Source organism: Zootoca vivipara, chromosome 14 (genome assembly GCF_965207765.1).
Source record: "Zootoca vivipara chromosome 14, rZooViv2.hap1.1, whole genome shotgun sequence".
Taxonomy (NCBI): Eukaryota; Metazoa; Chordata; class Lepidosauria; order Squamata; family Lacertidae; genus Zootoca; species Zootoca vivipara.
Genome location: NC_142597.1, coordinates 23,300,188 through 23,322,998, shown reverse-complemented (window position 1 = coordinate 23,322,998; position 22,811 = coordinate 23,300,188). Strand labels below are relative to the sequence as shown.

Sequence of the window (22,811 nt, the reverse complement as noted above, 5' to 3'; positions counted from 1 at the left end):
AGAGATAGCACAGCACCTTCAGAGGCATTCTCCCTGTCCTCTTACAGTGAGATAACGCTTCTTCTAAGAGGATGCCTGCTACAATATACCAGGCCTATTTAAAAATCAAAGAAAGTATGCTTCAGAAATACAGCTTTTTCCCATGTGCAGTTTGTTTGTTCCATCAATCAACTAAAACTCCTATGATTAATCAACTAAGCTGGCTTGGACTGACTCTCCATACATATTCATATAGGAAGGTGTGACATGTGGTCCATAAAGTATGTCACAAATTTTAGGGAGAGGAGTGTAAGTAGGGACGGTCAGTGGTCAGCAACAGAGCACATACTTTTCATGGAGAAGGTTCTCATTTTAACCACTGAGGAGCCAAGTGCTATTTTTCTAGAAAACAAGGTGCTGGAACGCACCATGAATGCCTCCCTTGTTGTCTTAGAATGGAACTGAGTTCTGGTGAGCTCCGGCCGAAAAAAAAGCCCTGGAGGAGCCACTGCTGAAGCAGACTGTACTGAATAGATGGACTAATGGTCTGTAGCATGAAGGCATATTCATATGTTCATGACAAAGTTACAACAGCCAGAATAGTAAAATATTTTAAAGCAAAGGGATGTCTGTTTTTGTAAGTGGGCAGTTCCTGGCATTAAAGGGAGGCTTTGCTTCCAAACCTTCCTAAGAGAATAACTCGTGGAATGCCTGGATACGTCACCTCGACAGCTCTTGCCATCTTCCTGCAAAGTCCCTGTTACACAGCTGCACAGAGGCCCATCCATCTGGCTTGTACATATCTGTTCACAACCTCCATTGTCTTCACACCAGTCTAAACCTAAAACAAAAGATGTAAAAAATGAAAGTGGAATATTTCCAATAAGGAGTAATAGTCTGGGTCACAGTGACACTGTAAAGTTACCACTGCTTCATATTAAAACTGATTTTTACACAGTGATGCTGGTTTATGGCTAGTCAGGCTCTGAACCCTTCCATCTTCAATGCTCAAAACAATTTTTTTCCTGCTACCTTGGGGACCAGAGAGATTATTAACAAAGGCAGGATTCTGTCTTTGCAACATGCTGAATCCCACCACTGTAGTCATGGAGTAAAGCAAACCCATCATCCTTCAGGAAATTGAAGAAATGCCAGACTTACGCTTCCTCCTGATTGGCCCCACAGAGATGATCTGCTCATTGAGTTCTTTGGTATAGTCATTGGCCCTCCTGGCGTTCTGAGGACAGTTCTGACCAAACAAGGAGAGAAGATTGCTGTAAGTGTGTGCCACTCTAGAAATCCAACTAGAAATCACCGTAAAGACTTAGAGCAGGTGTGGCCCACTAGATGTTGTTGGGCTCCATGTCCATCATCCAGAGATGATGGTAGTCCAACAACATCTGGAGAGCACAGGTAATCTTCCTGGGGATTCCAGAGTTTAGGGGCGACTACTGAGATATCCATAATGCACCACCCACCCCTCAAAATGCATGCATTTCCCCATCTACACAGATGCTATTGCTGTGGGTTTCCTGCATTAGTTGGGGGTTTGGACTAGATGACTTCTGAGGTAATTTCCAACTCCATGATTCTGTCTCAGGGCACTTTGAGTAGAGTCTCTCCTGCAGACCATAACCACTGAGGTGAGCTTATATAAGATGGTAATGACCCCTGTGTAGAGTCTAAGCTATGCAAATCTACCGGGCCAGGATATAACGGTCCATGCCACCTACTATTTTGCAAGAGTATCTTTCTGAGTCGCAAAGTGAAACGGCACAGTGGAGGTGAACCTCATCGTAATCACCGATGAACTTGAAGACAGTGACGTGAAAGCGGCAAGTCAGTGAAACTCCGTTTTCTTCAATCCCAATTGTGTTGTCCTTTATATTCTGGCACCTACAACGCCAAAAAAGAAAAAAAAAAAAAGGCCCAGCTCTCAACACAGCTGTGAGGAATCTCTGGAATTTCCAAAACAGAGGAAGGGAAAAGGGTGTCACTTACCCCTCTTCAATGATGAAGTATCTGAGCTTGTCATTGCTGTCTCGAGAAGGTGTTGCATAACATTTATTTAGCATTAGGATGAGATGGGTGGAATCTGCCCCAAGGACGAAGACACCAACATATAGCACGTCACGGGTGGTCAGCACCACTTCACCTTGCCGGTAGGGATGCTTGTAGGACGAGTTTTTGTACAGTGCCATCTTGGTTGTGAAACTGCCTTCTTGTGTAGGCACTGTCAGATTAATAACACTGAAAAGGAGAGTAATAAAACTTAACGAAGAGTGAATAGAGAAAATATCCTGGAGAAACCATGGAGCAGGTTTGCTGAGTCAGAGAAGCAAGTCTAAATCTGCCTCAGGTGCTTATTAATTAATTAATTAATTATATTTAGACAGTGCCCTTTCAAGTATATTATCAGGATAGATTACAATAAAATGCTAAAACACCATGAAGTGATGAATGGACTAAAATAAGCTCTAAACAGCAATTCAGCTACCTCGTTCTTCAGACAAATAGCATGGATCATGACTCGCTGTTTTTCCCCCTAATTATTTTATGGTGTTGCTTATGCATACATGAGAACTTTCAAACATTAGGCATCAGAGGCCTCTACAGGAGGGACAATATCTTTTTCAGTCCCGGGTACAAACATATGAGGATCAAAGAGTGATCAAAGAGCGGTACTAACTGGGCAGTTGCAGGGCTGGTTCACATCCAATGCTATTGTAAGTTTTTTTTGCAAAGATAGGGGACACCCTATGGATCTCCATTCACATGGATCTCCATTCACAGAAACCACATAATGGGTATATGCCTGGAGCTCCTGAATTGGATTACATTTATGCCCATTTTCAGACAGTGCTCTCATGAACTCAAGATACAGGAATGACACCAGCATTTAAAGAAAGAGAGAGAGAAAGAAAGAAAGAAAATCAAATCCAATATATTATGCACAGCCTAATATATCGTGATCTACTGGTAGATCACTGGACACTGAACTTTGGCTCCCCTAAAAAAAAACCTAAACATTTTAGCCCTGCAGCCCATAAAAAGAACTTTGACCTGAACCCCTAAGGAACAAGCTTTCATCTTTCCTAAAAAAAACTCAACAACTTTGACCTGAACCCCCCAAAGGGGGGTTGATCACTGCCAGTTCTTAACTCTGTGAGTAGATCACAGTCTCTTGGGAGTTGGCCACCCCTGCAATATAACATGTGAATTGACTCCATATATTCCTGCGGGTGTCACCTCAGAGGATCCTGTACCCTCCCAAATAAAGTCAGTGAGAGGAGGTCCTTTATCCATCCCACCCAAATGACCTCCATGTGTACATAGGAAGCAGGTGTTTCTATTACCTGAGCATTGGTCTCACAACAGAATCCAAAGAAATTTTGATGTCAAGCTCATAAGCACAGGAGAATTCCACATTGATAGTTCGGTCCCGAGTGATAATGTTTCCAGTGTTGTTTGCACTTTCGATCCAGACTGTGTTTTTGTACATGATGTGGGTGCTGTTGGACTGTGCAGAGGAAAAAAAAGTGGGGGTGGGGAGATACACGTAGAAGGATTAAAGGCCTCTCAAGTGTTCAGATGCCCTTGCGACTCTTTAATAGTATCCAAAGCCATAATATGTGTTTTAGACTTAACAGCAATATGTGTCTTCTCAGTAGTAACCTGCATGGAGTTCAGTGGAACTTACTCTAAACTGGGTGTATACAGAATTGCAGTCTAAATTTTCTTGCTTAAGTTGAATGAAATGAAATGGAGGGAACCATCCAACAGAAGACTAACCCCAAAGAAGCTACCTTGAGCGAAGAATCTCTTTATGTGGTCTGTGGATAGCCTGAGAAGAATGGAAGTCTGGCAAGTTGAGGAATCAATTAAAAAGTAGATGATCAGTTGACAAAACATTCTTGAATTTGTGGATAGCCCTAAATAAAATTTCAGGATTACTTATAATAAATTAAAATTATGATAAAAGTCTATTATATATCATAAGCTTCCTAAGGGCAGGTCCTGCCTGTCATGGACTGGTTGGATACAGAGGAATAGTGGGAGGAACCAGTTGGGGAACCAACAAGGGAGGATGGCTCAGAGCTCAGGGAATGGTGGTGGGACAACGATGAGTGATCAGAGGGAGAAGAGAGGGAAGAGGAGATGTCGGAAGCTGAGGAAGTAACAGGATCAAGAAGCAGAGGTGAGTCAGGCTGTTGAAGAGTCATGGGGGTTTCCCCTTCCTTGTCTGGGAGATTAGCTTCCCTACCTGCTTGCCTCCCAGAACCAGAAGAGGCATTAAAAGGGCAGGGAAGAGTTGGGCGAGACACAAACACAGACTCAGATTGCTTGGGAAACACCCTGGAGAGCAGGGGACTTAGGCAGTTGTGGGGGGCGGGGACCTTCAGTCTCAGCAACTGCTTCATGGGGGCAACACCTACTGGAGATGGGTTGCTGTTTTCATTAGGCCCGACACTCCTGTGCAGATCATGGGCTTTGTTAATAAAGAGTTAACTCCATCCTGCACAGTGTGATATACTACTGCTGGCTCTCCTGACATGGCTTAATATTTTTTTGCTTATGAAACTCTATAAAGTACCATGTACAGTAGTGTTGCTGTATGTATATAACATTCAGAATGCATTTGAAGATGTTTTGATGTCAGGGATGCAAAACCTTTCATGGCAGGACTCTAGTGACACAAGCCCAGAACAATCAATGAGCTGAAGAAGAGTGTCATGAGAATAGGAGCAAATCCAGAGTTCCTCAAACATTCTGACCTGCACTATGTTTCCACAGTTGCCCTTGGTGTTATTTATCTGAAAGGAGATGAAATCTTCTCCTTCAATGCCGGGACAGTGGCGGTCATTGATGCGCACCCCTTCTCTTTCAAAGCCCAGCTGAAACAGCTTGCACTTTGAGATGGACACCTCCATCTGGGCAGCTTTGCAGGTCACCTCAGCATCCAGGATGTCTTGCGTGTCTGCAATGAAAAAGAAAAGGAGTGGGGAGCTGTGTGCAGATAAGGGCTAGGCAATTGGTAAATGGATTTCTATCACATTTACTAGTCAAAAAACCATTTAAAGGCCACAACACTGTCGAAAATAGAAGTAAAGGACGTGAACATTAACAATTCAGTTCAATCAAAGTCTTAGTCCTGATGGCCAGCTGATTTCCTCTCCTATTATTTATGCAAGACTGAGGAAGTCAGATTAATTGTAAGATTAATTCATTAAGATGGAAGTGTATGGTGCCTAGGAATGACTGTTTGCATATATTAATGGCTTATCTAGTGTAAAGCTAGTCTAATATTTATATGCAGGTGATAGGTGCAGTTGTACAAAACTGCAGTGTGGTGTCAGCAATATGCAGATAACATCCAGCTCTATTTTAAGTTTTACATCAGTTTCTGGTGCAGCACTCAATCCTTAGAGAGTACAAGTTGGAAATAAATCTCAAGAAGATGGTGATTTTGATGGATTGCAAGCCAAGTGTGAGAGGTCTAGGAGTCTATCCTGTCCTGGGTAAATTACACCTGCTTAGAAGGGTACTCCTTGACCTTGTTTTGCTTCTTGAGTTTCAAGTGACAAATGGATTTAACCAATTTTAATTGAATCTTACCAATGTTAGTCATGCAGTCATGCCATACAACAATCTCTCATGTTGATTACTACAAAAGCTGTTTTCTATATCCTTTTACATTTGGAGATGGCATTTGATTTGTCACCAAGGAAGTTTTTTGCCCATCCATGTGTTCTTATGTGATCTCCCAAAATACGCCTGGCATTCTACCAGGACAAAAGTCTTAAGTCAGACTCTTTAATGGGGATGCAGAATAAATCCCCTTCCCTCCTCAATTCGGTTTTGATGGACAGTTCCAAGTGATATTTTCCAGGGCTGGCAAGCTGAGGCTACAAGCAAGTGACATTCACCGACAGCAAGGAAGATAGCTGTGCAAAATTGATTTTTAATGGTGTTGGGATTTTTTAAAAATAAAAAAATACTGTGTATTTGTATGGAAATCAGTTGAAGCCTCGGGACTCAGGGCAAGTGGAAAACAAGGCTGGATGAAGCAATGGAAAATTCTGCCACAGGAAACAATCCAGTGCTGAGACCCAAGGGAGAAAAATGAGATGAAATAAGGTGATGAAATAATGGGCCATTTTTATGTTCCCGTGTACTGACTCACCACTAAAGTAACTTGGCATTGCACAAACTACAATTGTTTGAACTAGAACAAAATGTATCTTAGCTGAAGAGCAATTAAAAGTTTCTGTGACAGTATGAAACTTCCACCCCATCCTAACAAATTCCATTTAAATCATTAATTACTGTCATCTTAGTCCTACAATCGTTCTGTAACATCCTTGTATCTAAGAGCATGAACAGTATTCCAGAAACAAAAATTTAGTGTCATCACACCTACAAATTGATGCCTGGTACTTCTTAAGCTAGGGGTGGAAAAGATGGAAGATATGAGGGAAAAACCCAAGGTTCCTTAAGACTACACATACTTGATATTATTTGCAAGGAGAAAAACTCAAGCCTGCTTCCAATGTTCTCCATCCACTAGAGCAAGAGTTTAAAGGTTGAGCAACAAAGGAATCCAATGCAGCACCTGCAATTGTGGAAGCTGTTTGTGAAACAGTCAACTCTTGTTGTCTAATAGCTGATTTTTTGTGTGCAATCTGTTTCTTAACTATCTTTGGAAATGTACTTTGTTTTTCTTTGCGCAACAGTTTTCTGGCAGTGCAACAAATACACTGCTAGGTGACTTTAACTTAACGCTGCATTATATACATATACAATACTCAGCCAACATGAAAACCAGATCTACAACCTCAACAAACCTTGAAATTATGAGCACCAAGACTGACATCACAAGTTACTCGCTGGACGGTAGCAGATTTTCTTCTAAACTTGGGGTAGCCAATATGAAGCTTACCAAATGCTAAGCTCTCTTCAGCCCAGCCACCATGGCTGATGGTGAGGGATGATGTGAGAGCTGTAAATCAACAACATCTAGAGAGCACTGCATTGGCCACCCACGTCCTAAACTAAGGGATGTGAGGGAGGGAGAAGGCTGGACTGTTCTTAAAGGGACAATGCACTGTTAATTTACTGTGCCTGGATCATATATGTGAAGGACATGCAGTGATACATGCAGAAGATCATGCCAGAGACTCAATGCTGGTTGTGACTGTCTAGTAAAGTTTTAATGGCCCAGAGTAGCTGAGGAAACTCAGCCAGATGGGCGGGGTATAAATAAATTATTATTATTATTATTATTATTATTATTATTATTATTGAAATGGATATTTCACATCACCTGGATAGTATCCATGATACAGGCACACTGCCTGCATAAAAGGGGAATCTATGAAAACGCATGGAGTTGGGGGCTGCAGGTTTTAGGCAAGCCTAAGTAGAGAATGCTTGCTGTTTGGATCATCTATGAATGCATTTATGGTCCCTCTGTAACAGAGATGTACTAGAGATGCTTTCCCAGTCACCCCTTGGCAGCTTCAACACGGCCACTGGTCACTCACTGTTTCCATAGGGTGGTGGTTCTATGCAGCCACACAGCTCTCCTCCGTTCTCCACCTCACAAGTTCTGTTGGGACAATCTGCCCCCACACAGGGATCTTCAACCACTCCTGCTAAAAAGGAAAAAGGAGGGGAAAACAAAGAAGGACAACCAATTTATTTTAAGACCAGTTGCATGAGCTGCTGTTTATCACTTACACACAAAGTGCTAACACAAGAGAAGACCTCCCCCATAGCTAGGGAACCAGTATACCTGGACCTTTTCTCCTGTGTTAACCAGCCCTTGTTGGGGAGATGTGAATTAATCTAAAGTGTAATCAATCATGTTAGGTCTTATTGTTAGGAAACATGTTAGGAATTATGTTCGGTCTTTATATTCGCCATTGCAATGACGAAGTTCAAGAATACTACCCAGAGGGGATTTCTAAGCTTGGATGGCAAAGAACACAGAGAATCAACTGGCTGTAATGCAGGGCTGCATCCAACTAACTTCTACTCAGAGCAGTCCCATTGAAATCAATGAATCTATGTAGACCATGCTATTAACTTCAGTGGTTCCACTCCAAGTATTTGGTACAATTCATATATTTCAGAGTCTAAGAACTAATGTGTTCAGGATTTTTTTATTTTTTTATTTTTACAATGCCTCTTCCCTGAAATAAAAAGTTAGCACCCAAGACTGTTACATGCTGAAAGTGTTGTCTAGATAGCCCTTTATTGTGCTCCCGATAAACCTGCAATAATGTAACTGGTCAACAGCAGGATCTAACATGCCAGATGTGCCCTTGAATAGCTGTTTTATTGACTTAGGGAAGCCCACTGTGACAAAGTTTGAGAATTTCTCAGTAGGAAGATGGAACTAATCCTAGCTCGCTTACAGCAATTTTCCTTCTCAATCCATTCCGTGCTGAGAATTCCAAAGGAGCGGCAGGCCTCCCCATAGGCTGCCAGAGAGCCACAGAGCTGGTACTTCTTCTGGTTGTAGCAGCCGTCGAGAAAGCAGGATTCATAGAAGGGCATTGGGTCCAGCAGCCCGTAACAAGGCTGGAAGAAGCCTTTCATGTCAGTAAGTTTGAGGCAGTAGCTGTCGCTCTGCAGGACCTGGATCTGCACGTTGTCGCAGGTGGCAGCGTACTGAGCGTATTGAAGCTCATTGCAGCTGGAATCACAAAAACCACAAAAGACTGCAGAATACTGAAGATGTGGAAAGGTGTACAAGAAGCACGGGGAAGAGCACAGTGGTGGAAGCTGTATCAGGAAACCATGAGTGTGTGCAGCGAGGCACTAGGGCTAGAGCAGGCATCCCCAAACTTCGGCCCTCCAGATGTTTTGGCCTACAACTCCCATGATCCCTAGCTAACAGGACCAGTGGTCAGGGAACATGGGAATTGTAGTCCAAAACATCTGGAGGGCCGAAGTTTGGGGATGCCTGGGCTAGAGTATGGAACATATTTCTAGGCAGTGAGTAGTCTCCATACAAAAGAGTGGCTCCACTCACCCAGGATGGCCACTGGCTTTTCTCAACAGGAGGGACTATAAAAAGGCTTCCTACGTGGGCTTGGACTTTGCTTGAGCAATAATAGTTTCTGCTGGCTGAGGCTTGTTCCCTGACTTGACCTCCTCACCTCTGATTCCTGGCATGATTCCTAGCTCCCACTTGCTTATGACCCAGCATGTGTGTTGCATGCAGAAGCTGCATCTTCTGGCCCCTGAAAGAACCAAAGCCCACCCTGTCTTATCTTTCATTAAATAGACATTGTCAGCCTTTTAAGATTTTCACTGCAACCAGAAATATCTAAAAGTCTACTTCTTTTTATATAATATATAAAGAGACAAGTGCAGATTGGGATTCTGCAGTCTCCAAACTCTTGTCCCTGCTTTTGCAGCAGGCTCAGGAAATGAGTATTTGTCCTTTACTTCACCTAGAGCAAGGGTGGGGAACCTCAGGGCCTGAGGGGACTGAATGCAGCCGGTCAGAACACACTATCTGGCCCCCAGGACTCTCTTATTGTAGTAGTAGTGGTGGTGGTGGTGGTGGTTTTTCCCTGACGGGACTCGAGACAGCTTACAAATAAAAAGAAGAATCGCTAAAAACATAGAAATAACTATCATTAAAAAACAATTTAACACTGATAGTTTTTAAACTATATACATATCTAAAATCTGTTTAAAACACAGCAATAAATACAACAAGCACCAGCCCTTTAATTAAAAGCAGTTGATTCCCCAAAGCCTGTTGGAACAGTAATGTCTTTGCCTGCTGGCAGAAGGACAGCAAGGAGGGAGCCACTCTAGCTTCTCCAGGGAGGGTGCTCCAAAATCTGGGAGCAGCTACTGAGAAGGCCCTCTTCTGCATCCTTACCAAGCATGCCTGTGAGGGTGATGAGACCAAGAGAAGGGAATCCCCCGAAGATCTCAGAACCTGAGCAGGGTTGTATGAGGAAATGCAGTCTCTCAGACAGCTCAAACCTAAGCCATGTAGGAATTTATAGGTGACAACTAGCCCTTTGATTTGTGCCTGGAAACAGACCACCAGTAGCCAGTGCAGTTGCTCTAGCAAGGGAGTCTAAGCTCCCTACGATCAGCTCCAGCCAACAATCTGGCTGCAGCTATTTGAGCCAGTTGAGGTTTTTGAGCGCTTTGAAAAGTGCAGCCCCACGTAGTGTGTGTTACACCAATCCAAATGAGATGTAACTAAGGCATGGGATGTAACTGTGCCACTGTGGCCAAATCAGACATCTCAAGGAATGGGTGCAGCTGGTGAACTAGCTTTCACTGTGCAAATGCACTCCTGGCCATTCATGCTCAGGGCTGAGTCCAGGACCAGGACCAAACTGCGAACCTGTGTCTTCAGGGGAAGTGTTACCCCATCCAGCACAGGCTGAATCCCTATTCCCTGTTCTGCCTTCCGACTGACCAAGAGCACCTCTATTTTGCCTGGATTAAACTTCAGTTTGTTCACCCTCATCCAGTCCATTACTGATGACAGACGCTGGCTTAGAACCGAGACAGCTGTAGGTGGAAAGGAGAAATAGAACTGAGGTGGAATCTACACACATAGAAAAAATGTTGTGAAAATGTTTTTTAAAAGGGTTTGGGGAAAAAAATACATTGACTTTGCCATAGCTCACTCTCACCACCTAGTGTCACATTTGTATATTGCCCTTTACAACACACTTAAAACGTTTTTTTGTAGCTGTATAGCTGAGTCCTGAGTGTCATCAGCATACTGGTGGCACCGAACCCCAACGACCTCTCCTAGTGATTTTTGTTTAATAGCATGGGGGACAGATCCGAACCCTGAGGGACCCTGCAGGCCAACAGGAGTCCCCCAGCACCACCTTCTGGGTTCACCTCTCCAGGAAGGAACAGAGCCGCTGTAAAACAGTGCCTCCAAGTCCCATCCCATCTCAAACCACACCTCTTCTCCTCAGGCCATGACTTTCATTGGTGCTGCTCCACACCTTTCTCAATTGCTTTTGTCTTTCCCTGCCCTCAATTGCTTTTGCCTGGCTGAAATTTGCAGCCCTTCCCCCAGTCCCCCTGCATCACTCCATGTACCTCTTCTGCATGCCATTCGTCTTCCAGCTCTGTGCCAGGAACACACTGCTCACCACCGGCTTCCCTCGCAAGGTGACATAATCATCTGTGCGATCCCCGTTGAAATTCCCACAAAGGCCACATACTTTATTCTGCAGTCGCTCGCTGATGGCGATTTTGATGACGTTGAAGCCATTGTAATGGATCTGGATATCTGGGCTGGTATCAATGACCAGGAAGCCCTCTATGCTGTAGATTTTGGTTGACAAACCAGTCACAAAGGGGACGCTCACCTGTGTCCCATTCACCTGATCAAGAAATCGAGCAATATTTTATGCTACATCGATGCATCTTTTTCTCTTTTGGCTAACTTATAAAAATGGACAAGATCATATGAAAAATTGTAATGCTCAGTTTTGAAAGGTTAAACTCCTATGTTCAAATTGTGTGTGAGGACTTGATGCCAGTCATCTTCCACAATGAAGACATCAAATTAACCTGATTGGTTTAGCTGAATTTGGGAATGGATAAATTTGAATTTCAGAATTCAGTGTTGCAAATTCCCAACCAGTAACTTCCAGAAAAAAGATTGGGACTTTCTGTTAGCAAGGAAAGCCAACTCTTCAGCTAGTGCTAGAGGGGGTTTCAATTTCAGAGGCTGCAGGTTCAGGTCCTAGTTAACAGTCAAGACAAGCACCTAATATTAGCATAAGTATGTCATAACATCAGGATCAGATTTTCTGTACCTAAAGGGTGAGACCATGGACTTCAAGAAAGTGACAGAGTGGAGCAAGGATTCTCCACTGGTGTGTAAGTATCTAGATTGACTTCTCTACACACCCAGGAATCTACTTGGATGTGTCAAGAGCCCCATTTGTACATGAACTCTTGACTGAACACCCCCGCCCCCATGGACCTGCTTACTACCTAGAATAGGATGCTGTGTGTATCATTACTGGAGTCTTGGGATTTAGACAGTTCCTAGGGGACCACCAGCTACCTATGGATTAAATTGCCCCTGATGGCCCTTGTTCTGCTTCCACTGTTAAAGTAGGTGCAGAATGCTTTGGAATACCAGTTGCTGGAAACCACCAGAGGGGGTGGGGCGTCCCATAGGCATCTGGTTGGCTACTATGAGAACAGGATGCTGGGTCTATGGGCCACTGGTTTCATCCAGCAGGCTCTTATGATCTAGCATTCTAAATGAGTCAGTACTGTACCTTGACAGTATTACGATCGCTGATAAGAATCTGTTCTTCATTGATATAGAAGTAAACAGGTGAGATGACTGTCAGGTTTGGGGAAGACCACTTATCAAAATTGATGATGAGCTGGAAGGAGACATCAGGGAGTTTCTGGCAGATTGTGGAGAGGACAAAGGCACAGTTGGCAGGGAAGCGGAGGAAAGCACCATCAAACGTGCGGAACACCCCTCCACCCGCTGCAACGCAGTAGGAACTCTTCTTGCTGAAGCAGCCACGAACTCCATTCCGGAGGGCACACTCCTCGTCCGACTTGCACTGCCGTGGGTCGCACTGAATGAGGTTGCGGCGGAAACAGCGGCAGCGGCGGGTGCAGTCGCTGCTCCAGAAGAGCTGCTTGGGCTGCAGGAAATGAGCAAGGAAGAGAAGGAAGCATAACATGAATGACTTTTCCAAACCCACAGTGGATCCATCCAAAAAGGGTGTGTACAATGAATGCCCAAATCAAAAACGGGAATCCAAAGTGCATGCACTTTTTTCAGCATCTGAGGTTCTGGGTCCGGTTCTGTGCCTGCTAGCTAACAAGTGGGGTGGGTGGGTCTGAGGAGTGATACATTTTCAGTCATGATGCCAACCCTACAGAACACCATACCCAGCAAAGCATGCTGGGTCCCATCATTTAAAGCACATTTCGCCTCCCTCAAAGTGTTCTGGGGATTAGAGTTTGTTAAGGGTGCTGGGAATTGTAGCTCTGGGGGCGGGGGGCGGGGGATAAGCTACAGTTCCCAGGATTCTTTGAGGAAGAGAGTGAACTTTAAATGAATAGTGTGTATTACAGCCATTGTCTGTCAGCCTCCTAGATACGAGATCTGGCTCTTCTGGGAGGCTTTTAGTGGTGGCTGGCTGCCATTTCTGAATGTCCTTCTTGTTGCTGTTGATGAGGTTGTGTCTTCATATTGATTTCATTTCTTTGCTTACTGCTTTGATGGGGTTATGCAGGTTTGCTTCAGTGCTTTTTTGTTTGCTGTTGTGCCATTTTTGTTTAGTATTGTGATGGTCCAGATTGTTTTAATTATACCCACATTGGTAGCTGCTTTGATTTCTTTTGAAGAGAAAGTAGGAGACACATTTTAAAAAGAATCAAATGAAATCGCCCCCCCCCCCAATTCGGGCAGTCGTCTGTATTAAGACCCCTACCAAGTTTCATCTGTTTGATGTGATATACCTGGATTGAGAAAAAGAAATGATGCTCCCTGGTCAGAAAAAGCAATGTGAGAAATAGATCCCATTCATATTGAGCAACGCTAGCTACAAAACAAGAATTATTTTTGTTGTTGTTACTACTAATAGGTCCAGGGTTCCTTAAGAACTCACAGAGCCCTATATCCCAGCCCGAACACTGAGGGAATCTGGAGAAGTGCTGTTGTCTGCTGTATTATAGAGGCCCAACTGGCCTTCACTAGGAGCTGAGCATTTAGTGTTGCTATTTCCATGCTGCAAAACAATCTTCCAAATATGTATTTGGCAGGCATCCTTACTACGGGCTTTCAAGAATCTCCTGAATACTTTTTTATGCAAGTACACTTGAGCAGTTGCTTAAAATGTCCCTTGAATGGCCAGTCGTTTGTATACTACACTGGTGTTTCAGGAGAGGGCATTATATAAACACTTCTCTTTTCTTTAGGGAAAAAAAATCATCATCATCAGCTCTTCAAGCAGATAGTGGCCTGACCCTAAAACTTGGTTTGGTTTGGTTTCAAGACATTTGCAACAGAACAGGGCTCTGCAGACTCTTGTGCTGATTGACATAGTGTTCCTTGCAACCAGGAGAGGGCAGTCATGCAGTACCTGTTTAAACAGACACCCTAAATGTTGTCAACTGATCTGTGGGTGGCTGAAAACCCACTGGCAGGGACTTTAGGCATTTATCACACTGAAACCTGTTGAATTTGTCTGTGTGTTTCTCCCCAGCATACATTCAGGCATCCCAAAGGGTCGTTTCCTGGAGAATGGCTGCCTATCTGTGATGTGATGCCTGTGTATGCTCCTAAATATGGCCAGAAAATCCTTAAAGTGTGCACTAGTAGGCTTGGCAAAGAGCAGCAGTCATACATACAAAAGATAAACCTCTAAAACACGGGTTATGCTCAGCTGTAACACCAAACTATGGTTTGGCCTTACATGCATGAGCGGAGCCTCATGCTTGTGCATTTTTACTTTCTTTTCCGTTGTTTGCCATTGTGGCTGAGCACAGCAAACTATGGTTCATGCAAAGTACAGTTTGTCCTCAAACCAGGATCCCAATCAAGGAAATAAACAAGGTTTTGTATCCTGGTTTAAGGGCAGGCCATGGTCTGCTGAGAACCTAACAGTAAGTGAAGAAGTTGTGTCATGCAGTGGAAGAAAGAAGTGCCTGAACATGAGGCTCTGTTCGCACACACAATGCCAAACCATGGTATGGTGTTACATCTGAGCGAATCAAGAGTTGTAGGGTGGAAATAGTTCACATTCAATTGACAGCTGTCAACGGCTGAATAATCAAGTGGCATACATACATGCCTGCCCTTAGCCTAACACAATTTCTGAACTATTATAACTGTGGGGAAAAGGTCACTGTTTATTCACCATTCATCCCGATTTGTATGTCCGAAGTTTGCAGGTAGGTTAGACAACACTGGTTATCTACTGAGTTTTCATTCTGATTCATTCGCGGGCAGGTTAGATGACATTGTATCAAGAAAGTGTTTATGCCTTACTTTCTAGTGCATTTTTTCGACACTTTCCTTTTCACATTAAGTCCAATTTTGGGAGGAAGCAGCCAGGTTTGTTGCACAAGAGAATCAGCTTTAATTTGACAACTTGAATTTGCCATTATGTGACTGAATCCCATCTGAAAATAGTGACAGTCTGAAATAAAAGCATTGACACTTGCCTTTCCACCTAATCAGCCTTTTTCTTAGGAACTGGGCATGGGGGATGGGAGAAGGAATAGTAGAATCATAGAGTTGGAAGGGACCATGAGGGTCATTGCAAGACTGGGGGTGGGGGTGGGGAATGTGCCTGTTTGAGTAGTGCCAGAAAAAAAAAAGCACTGCTTCCAACAGGCAAGGGCAAATGAATGAAAGGAGACTCTAGATCACTTCCCTATAAGCTGGCCAAAGCACTGCAAGGTCACCAAGCTTTCCAGTGCTGCTTGCCTCCCCTCCCTTCCTCCAGGTTTGTTTTTACACACAACCTGACTTGTGGGCTTAATTCTGGCCGCCCAAAAAGGCGTGTGAAAAATTCAAAACCAATACTACTTGCCGATACCTTCATCACTTGTAAAAGCAAGGAAATTCAAAGTTACAGTTTCCACAGCAACCTCGCTTCTCTCCTCGTTCCAAACAGAGCTCAACAAATATCCCGTTGACCACCGATGTTTACTTTTGCAGAGGAGCATGCATTACATTCCACCCCTCTTGTTATTAGATTTATAGAATAATTGAGCACATGAGCTTGCTTCTCAGTTGATAAGGGGCTGCAGTAGCCACATTTTAAAAGAAAGCAGGAGAGCAACTGCAGGAAAGGGGAGAGGCAAAGCTGTCTACACGAGCCATTATTCATTGGCAGCCATCCTGCAGTCCGAACTGGCAATACAACAGACCTTGCAAAAGGGTTGCAATTATGACTTTGAAAGAAGAGGTAAAGGGTGCTTTTAAATGTCAAAATAATTCCATAACAAATTCCATAACAATTCTATACCCTTCAACCTTCCACGGGAGACATGTAGGGTTGCTTGAGGAGTTCAGTTTCTAGGAATTTGGATACAAACTGATTGGATCTGCACCTTTTAGGTTGCATTCACATAGTGATTTATTCCCTTTCCCCAGAATTACCTTGCATCTTAATTTCTGTATTATATTTGGGCTTTCAAGTGACTTAATAGTCACTTTTGGAAAACTGAAGGGACATAACATGTTTAGCACTCACTTCCATGTTATTTGAGTCAGAAAAAAGTCAATTTGCAGACCCTTTACACTGGAAAATCGCAGGAGCAGAGTAAGGAAATCTGGGGTGATATGCAGGCACAGTTCTTCCCTGTTCTTTTCATGGGGGAATCATGGGGGAGCAGAAGGCACTGGTGTGGATGAAATTTAGCACAGCGTGCCAGTGTATTGCTCAGCAAGGCACAGTTCCATAATGCAACAGGTACTGCAGTGGGAAAAGGAACATTAAAAATGAGCTAGAAGTGCTAGCATTATAATCGGGAAATAAAAACATTATTCTCCACATTTGAATGTGTGGATCGGAATGTAATTATCCTGATGTTGGAATTTCTTTTCTTTCTTTCTTTTTTATGATTTTTATTAAGTTTCCAAACATAAACAGTTAAACATTTCGTATGCAATTATGTACAATTAATCATTATGTACAATACATCAAGATATAGTAAAAAATAAATAAATACAAAAATACAACTGCTACCACCACTTCCCCTACCCCACATCCTTCAATATCAACTTCTTTTTCCGCTTCTTATTTTATCAGTTCTGTCGAACTTAGCTTCCTCCTCCTTTCACATCTGGTTTTTTATTTTCATCTCCTCACTTTTCTGCTCATTTCATTATTTCTATACATTTTCTCATTTGTCTTTATCTCCGTTGTACCCCTTTAATTTAACCAATTGTAGGTATTATGTCAAGCCAATTAGTGTTATTGTTGGCTTGTAGTATACTTTCAGATATTCTCTAAATTTATTCCACTCTTTTTGAGATTTCTGGTTTTTTTGTTCTCTCACTCTTCCAGTCATCATGGCCAGTTCTATATACTCTACCATTTTTATGGAATCTCTTTTCTTGTAACTTGGACCCAAATCATGTGCTCTTATCACACAACAGGCTGCCAATGAACATGCATTTCTAAGCATGTGCGCTAGATGCAAGAAGAACCTGCCTCTGACCCAGAGATGTAACTTGAGTTGGAAGCTCAGCTCTGAAGACTGGCAAAAACTCTAGCAACTCGCACTGCCAAAATCTTTACAAGGCATCAGCACACAGCAAAAATAGAGACGAACAGGGATAGTGATTTATCAGGACTGGTGTTAAAAAAATGAGGGCTGTCACAAGCTGGAACTATGGGCACCACTGAAATGCTACACATTCATTCATTATCCCCAAAACAAAACAAGGAGCCTCCATTCTAGTCTCTGATTGTGCTCCTGTCTCACTCATTTACAGTATTTTTTTTCAGATCAGTGAATTCAAAGCCTAAAAATCTCTTTTCTCCTGAATTTATATCGTTCATTGATATTAACTAGGAGTAAATTCTTGGGATTCAGTAGTCACACTGGCATAAGCAACAGGGAAGGATCTCCCTCTTGGTTCATGCAAACGAGGTCATCAAATTAAAGTTTAATTTTGTCGTATTCCCCCGCACCCCACCATGCAAAAGCAAGTCTGGAAACTCAGCCTCATTACAGGGAATTTGTCATTCCATTGTGTGGATTAAACTGATTAATATTACATAACGCACAGAACTAAGCCACTAAATGCACCACCGTTGTTCATTATTTCAGGATCACGCTGTAAGGAGACCGAAAGCTGACAGCAATGCAAACTAGCATAGCAGAGAGAGAAAGAAAGAAAGAAAGAAAGAGAAACGGCTGCCTGCAGCACCCGCAAATTATCTATGAGGAAATTTCACCCTTCTGAAGGAGTGCGAGCGAGTTCCCAAGGGCATTGTGTTTACATCCCCCAAAATCAAGCTATTAAGGCAGAGACATTGTCAGACGCAACGACGGCAGATAGAGAGCATTCCATCTCCATCCTCTGGTTTCTTCTCATTTGGAAACCATTTACAATCCAATCCCACAGGCGGCTTAGGGTAGAAAAACACCATAATTTGCAGTGTGCGATTTCAAATTCTACAGCTGGTTTTTATTTTTTATTTTTTTTGTCATTGTTGCTGCTGCTTGGAAGAATATAGATGAGGAGAGCTCCTTGAAGAAACCCTCGTTTTTATGCAACACTTATGACAGCATGGAAGCATCAGAGCCCGCACTAAAACAGAGAGCCCCCCCCCCAATTCCTCCTTAAAGCAACATGAACCATGAAAACTGTGCTTTGGATTTGCTAACACATGTTTTAAAAATGAATCTTGATGAATGCAAAGGAGCTTTTGAGCAGGATCTCGCTTCATTCTTATATCCCCTTTGGATATTTTAAGCCTGATCCTCATGGAAAATTCATCCAAGTCACAGAAAGAATATAATACGTATATGCATTTTTAATTGTTTTTTTTAAAAAACAACAACAACATCCATGCGAGCAAACACTCCGAATTTCAATTTAGAAGTAGTCTGAATTTCTAAGATGAGTTTTGCCTTAACAAGAGAGATTATCTGAGTCCACCAAAACATAGACGATGCCAGACAAGGTAAAAAGAAAGTGAAAAACTTCCTCCCCATTCAGATAAGTAGCATCCCCACCACCACCACATTGGCAGGTCCCTGACCCTGGGGTTATTTGAAGGAAAGACACTTTGCCATCCTGCAAGGTGCTTTTCTTCACCATCAGTCAATATTTTTAAAAAGAGCCGATCCCTATTGCTCACCTCCAACTGATACGGAACTAGGGTGGGGAATAGCACTCTTAAGCCCATCGAAATCAATATAACATACTTCAAAGAAAATATTTGTCGGATAAGAAAGCTAATGTGAAACATGCCACTATTCCTAAATTTTAACCTGAGAACATAAAGAAGAGCCTGCTGGTTGAGTCCAATGGCCCATCTAGTTCACCATGCTGTTCTCATAGGGGCAAACCAGATCTGCCTGTGGGAAACATGAAAACAGGATTCGAACACAAAGCACTCTCATTTCCAGCAAGTGGTATTCAGAAACATTACTGCCTCCAGCAAGGGGTGCCAACTTGAACAAAATATTGTGGGAAGCCCAAGTAAGCCCTGCCCTGCATAATCAATCACATGACAGAGTGCACACCATTTGAATGGCAATGTCCATCAACTTTGGGGGCCCCCAGCCCTCTCAAATATTTTATTGGGGGGGGGTAGACCCCTCAGCCTCTAGGAGTTGGCTCCTGTGCTTCCAACTGTGAAGGCAGATCATAGCCAACGTGGCTAGAAGCCTCCTTATATTCTTATGACTAAGAAGATGCTCACAAAACAATTGAGAAGCCCTGGGAGCCGCCATTTTGGAATTGGTGCCTTACCTCGTAATATTTGCCGTCGGAATAGCAGCCACAGTTGTGAGGCAGGATGCAGCTCTTGCCGTTGAGGACGTAGCCCGCATCACACTGGCACCCTTCGACACAATAATGGTTGCAGTCACTTTTCAGCCGGATGGCAGCGCAGCGGGGTTGGCACACACTCACACAACTCTCGTAGTGGCTGTTGGGAGGGCAGCTGACGGCTGGAAGAAAAGAAGAAAAAATTCTTAACACGGCAACACACCCCTGCCTGATGGTCAAACTTCAATGTTCCCCTCGCATGCACACCAGAAGACCCAGTATGACCAAGGGGCGGAGAGGGCCGCGTCTCTTTGTAATTCCCAGAGAATGCATTGCCTCTGTCCTTGAAACCAAGTGGGAGAAGCTTTGCTCAGCACTATTGCCCCCAACAAGGAACCTGAAATATATGGGGGGTGGATTCCCACCATCTTCCTCATGCTCCCTCGAAAATTCAGTGCTGCAGTTGCCACCAAGGAAAAGACTAAGCCAAAAGGAGTGCTTCCTTTTCTCCCTCTCCAACTGATAAAGACAATACTTATTGAGAGACAGCAAAAGGGGAGGAGATCTGCATGGCACATTGGCTCCAGACCCTTTACTGTCAAACGATGAGAAAGAGACGCAAGCATAGCCTGAGAATAGGCACAGGTGAGTTGAGCAAAGGTTCTGCAGAGCCTGGAGGTAAGCCACTATTATTATTATTATTATTATTATTATTATTATTATTATTATTAGGTGGACCCCTGTGAGATCAGAGAGTTGGCCTGGGTAGGCTTTTTGTCTGACCTTCTGTAGTGAGGAGAGGCAGTCCTACCATGGAGCAGCCACCTAATACCTAAATGGGAACTGCAATGAAGAAGGCTCTGTTCTGAACAAAAGAAAATCTGGAGATCTGAAGAGAGGGGCGAAGGAAAAGCACCCGGTGCGAGGTGTTGGGTAGGGCAAACCACCCAGCAGCGCATGTGTGGCGCCGCTATGTACGGTGCATGTATGGCACCGCTATGTACGATGTATGCGCAGTGGCACCGATACCGCCACTGCCGCTCGAGCGCTGTACAGATGGCGGCGGGATCCTCTGCTCGCAGCTGCAGCAGCGGCGGTGGGATCCTCCGCTTGTGGCTGCAGTGGCATCGAAGGGATCCTCCGTTCGCGGCTGCAGCAGTGCGATGATGGTGGCTTGTGCTGCCGCGCCCGGGGGCGGCAGGGCAAGCCCCCACGGGGTGCCTTCTTGTCACCCCCCTGAGAGATGGCGCCCATATCGGACCGCCTCCCCGCACCTTCCTCCACCACTGGAAACCAGTACGACAGAGACCCCCAAGTCTCACATTGGGCAAACACCTTTCTTCAGCTCCACCGACCAACACAGGAGTCAGCAAATGGCAGTCTTGAGGCCAGATCAAGTCCTTTGAGGGTGCAGTTTGCTTCCTCTGCTATTGTCAACCTGACACAGAAAGGTGGGTAACAGCAGGCCATGGGGGGAGGAGGTTAGACATCTGGCTGCCCACTGGATGCAGCCGCCACTGCTCCTCCAGAGCACCTTTCTGTGCCTCTGAAAAACAACTGTATCCACCCTATGAGAGTCTGAAAAGCCAAGCTACTGCAAACACTCAAAAGATGAAAGGGCAGAATGGAGAACATCCACAAGTCCTCTGCTTCTCCTCCTCTCTCCATCTAACAGCTGCATTCAGGTCCTTGAATTTCAGGAGCAGAGCTGATTTAGGCCATCAATTTGTGAATAGAAAATGATCCAAATTTAATTTTTAAATCTTATTAGTGATGAAAATGACTTTTCAATTGATTTGCCAGACGGTCTGCCTGCCGGAGGAGCTTTGCATCTTCATTTATGAGGAGAGTAATTGAACGGTAGATTGTAATCCTATTGACCACAGAGACAGGCCTCCTTAGAACAAATACGCACTCTTTTGCTCGCATATATAAACTAATAACATTTGCATTTGACAAATGAAGAACAGCTGCCGCTGGGACTGGAGATTTAACCTACATCTTTCCAGAAATGGGTTTGGATGTGCAAGAAAAATACCTTTGCTTATTTAACAGTTCTTCCCTTCTAACTGGGGGCCGGGGGGGGGTACCTGACTCCCCTTCCACCTTGGTGAAGGCACAGGACACCTGGTGTAGGGGGTACATTGGCAGGGGACAATCTGGTAGAATGCTGCAGCTGACTGTCCTTCCTTATGTAGGTTTGTATTCAGTGATGAGGTTGCAGTGGGTTTAAAATTAATTACTATTTCTGCAGTAGAGTCCCTGTCTGCAATGCCCTAGAGCCGCACAGCCAGCGTGAAAGGAGAGCTTTTTAGCCATGGGATGCTCCAAAGCAAAGCATTTGGGAACTCTGAAAACACAAGGTGCTTCAGTTTCAAGAGAATGGTGCAGAACACTCCAAAACATTTGCCCATGTCCGTGCCCAGAAAATACGTCTGGCTGAAAGGCAACACAGAGATATCTGCATCGATCATTGCAATGCATCTCAAATTATTATTATTGTATAATATTAGATGGTTGTGTAATCTTAGGAGGGGTGTGGCTGTGACCCACTTTTGAATTTGCTACTGCACTGCTGGTTGTAGCCAACTAAGTTCTACTGAGAGCAGACCCACCAAAATGAATGATCCTACGTTAGTCATGTTTAGTAACTTCAGTGGGCCTACTCTGTAGCACAACAGGTTGGAAACAAGCAGGTCCCATCTGGAAAGGTTTAGCACAGGCATCCCCAAACTGCGGCCCTCCAGATGTTTTGGCCTACAACTCCCATGATCCCTAGCTAACAGGACCAGTGGTCAGGGATGATGGGAATTGTAGTTCAAAACATCTGGAGGGCCGAAGTTTGGGGATGCCTGGTTTAGCATTTCTCATTACAATTAGGCAGACTGTGCTTGGCTCAGTCCAGTGAGCCACATCTGTCTCCCTCTGTTCCAAGATCCCCCGGAAGCTTACCTTGGAACAGTGAATGGCAGAGGTGGTGGCTTTTTGTGCTCCCAGATCCCAGTGATATGTCTTTTCCTGTCAAGGACCACAAGACCCAGCATCCCTGGCAGTGACAATGGCACTCTGCATGCCACTCACACTGAGAAGGCTATTTCTCCTTCCTGCTGCAAGTAAAGCTTCTAGGCCTTGGAGCAAGGACCACAGTGATAGCAAGTGCTTTGTAAATGTTGGATTAGAATACTCACAAAGTCCCAGTTGTTTTTGGATGAGTCAAATGCATTTATTATTTAGACAGTGCTTCAAAAGCAAAGTGAGTGTATGAAGCTACATATCTGGCCGGTGGCATAGCATGGGGGGCTGGGGGGGGGCTGTTGCCCCA

The 22,811-nt window shown here is 44.0% G+C and overlaps 1 protein-coding gene across 1 annotated transcript in view; it reads right to left on the bottom strand.

Annotated features, from left to right (window-relative positions):
• TECTA (tectorin alpha) overlaps nt 1-22,811 on the bottom strand; it is a 71,286-nt gene that overhangs the window by 1,597 nt on the left and 46,878 nt on the right. The window contains exons 11-21 of the mRNA XM_060268588.2: nt 19,472-19,671; nt 12,282-12,665; nt 11,083-11,369; nt 8,400-8,680; nt 7,524-7,634; nt 4,755-4,957; nt 3,336-3,499; nt 1,981-2,229; nt 1,713-1,875; nt 1,141-1,228; nt 704-820 (exon numbers count right to left, since the gene is read on the bottom strand). Coding sequence (XP_060124571.2) covers nt 704-820; nt 1,141-1,228; nt 1,713-1,875; nt 1,981-2,229; nt 3,336-3,499; nt 4,755-4,957; nt 7,524-7,634; nt 8,400-8,680; nt 11,083-11,369; nt 12,282-12,665; nt 19,472-19,671 — 2,247 coding nt within the window. The remainder of the gene's footprint in view (nt 1-703; nt 821-1,140; nt 1,229-1,712; nt 1,876-1,980; nt 2,230-3,335; nt 3,500-4,754; nt 4,958-7,523; nt 7,635-8,399; nt 8,681-11,082; nt 11,370-12,281; nt 12,666-19,471; nt 19,672-22,811) is intronic.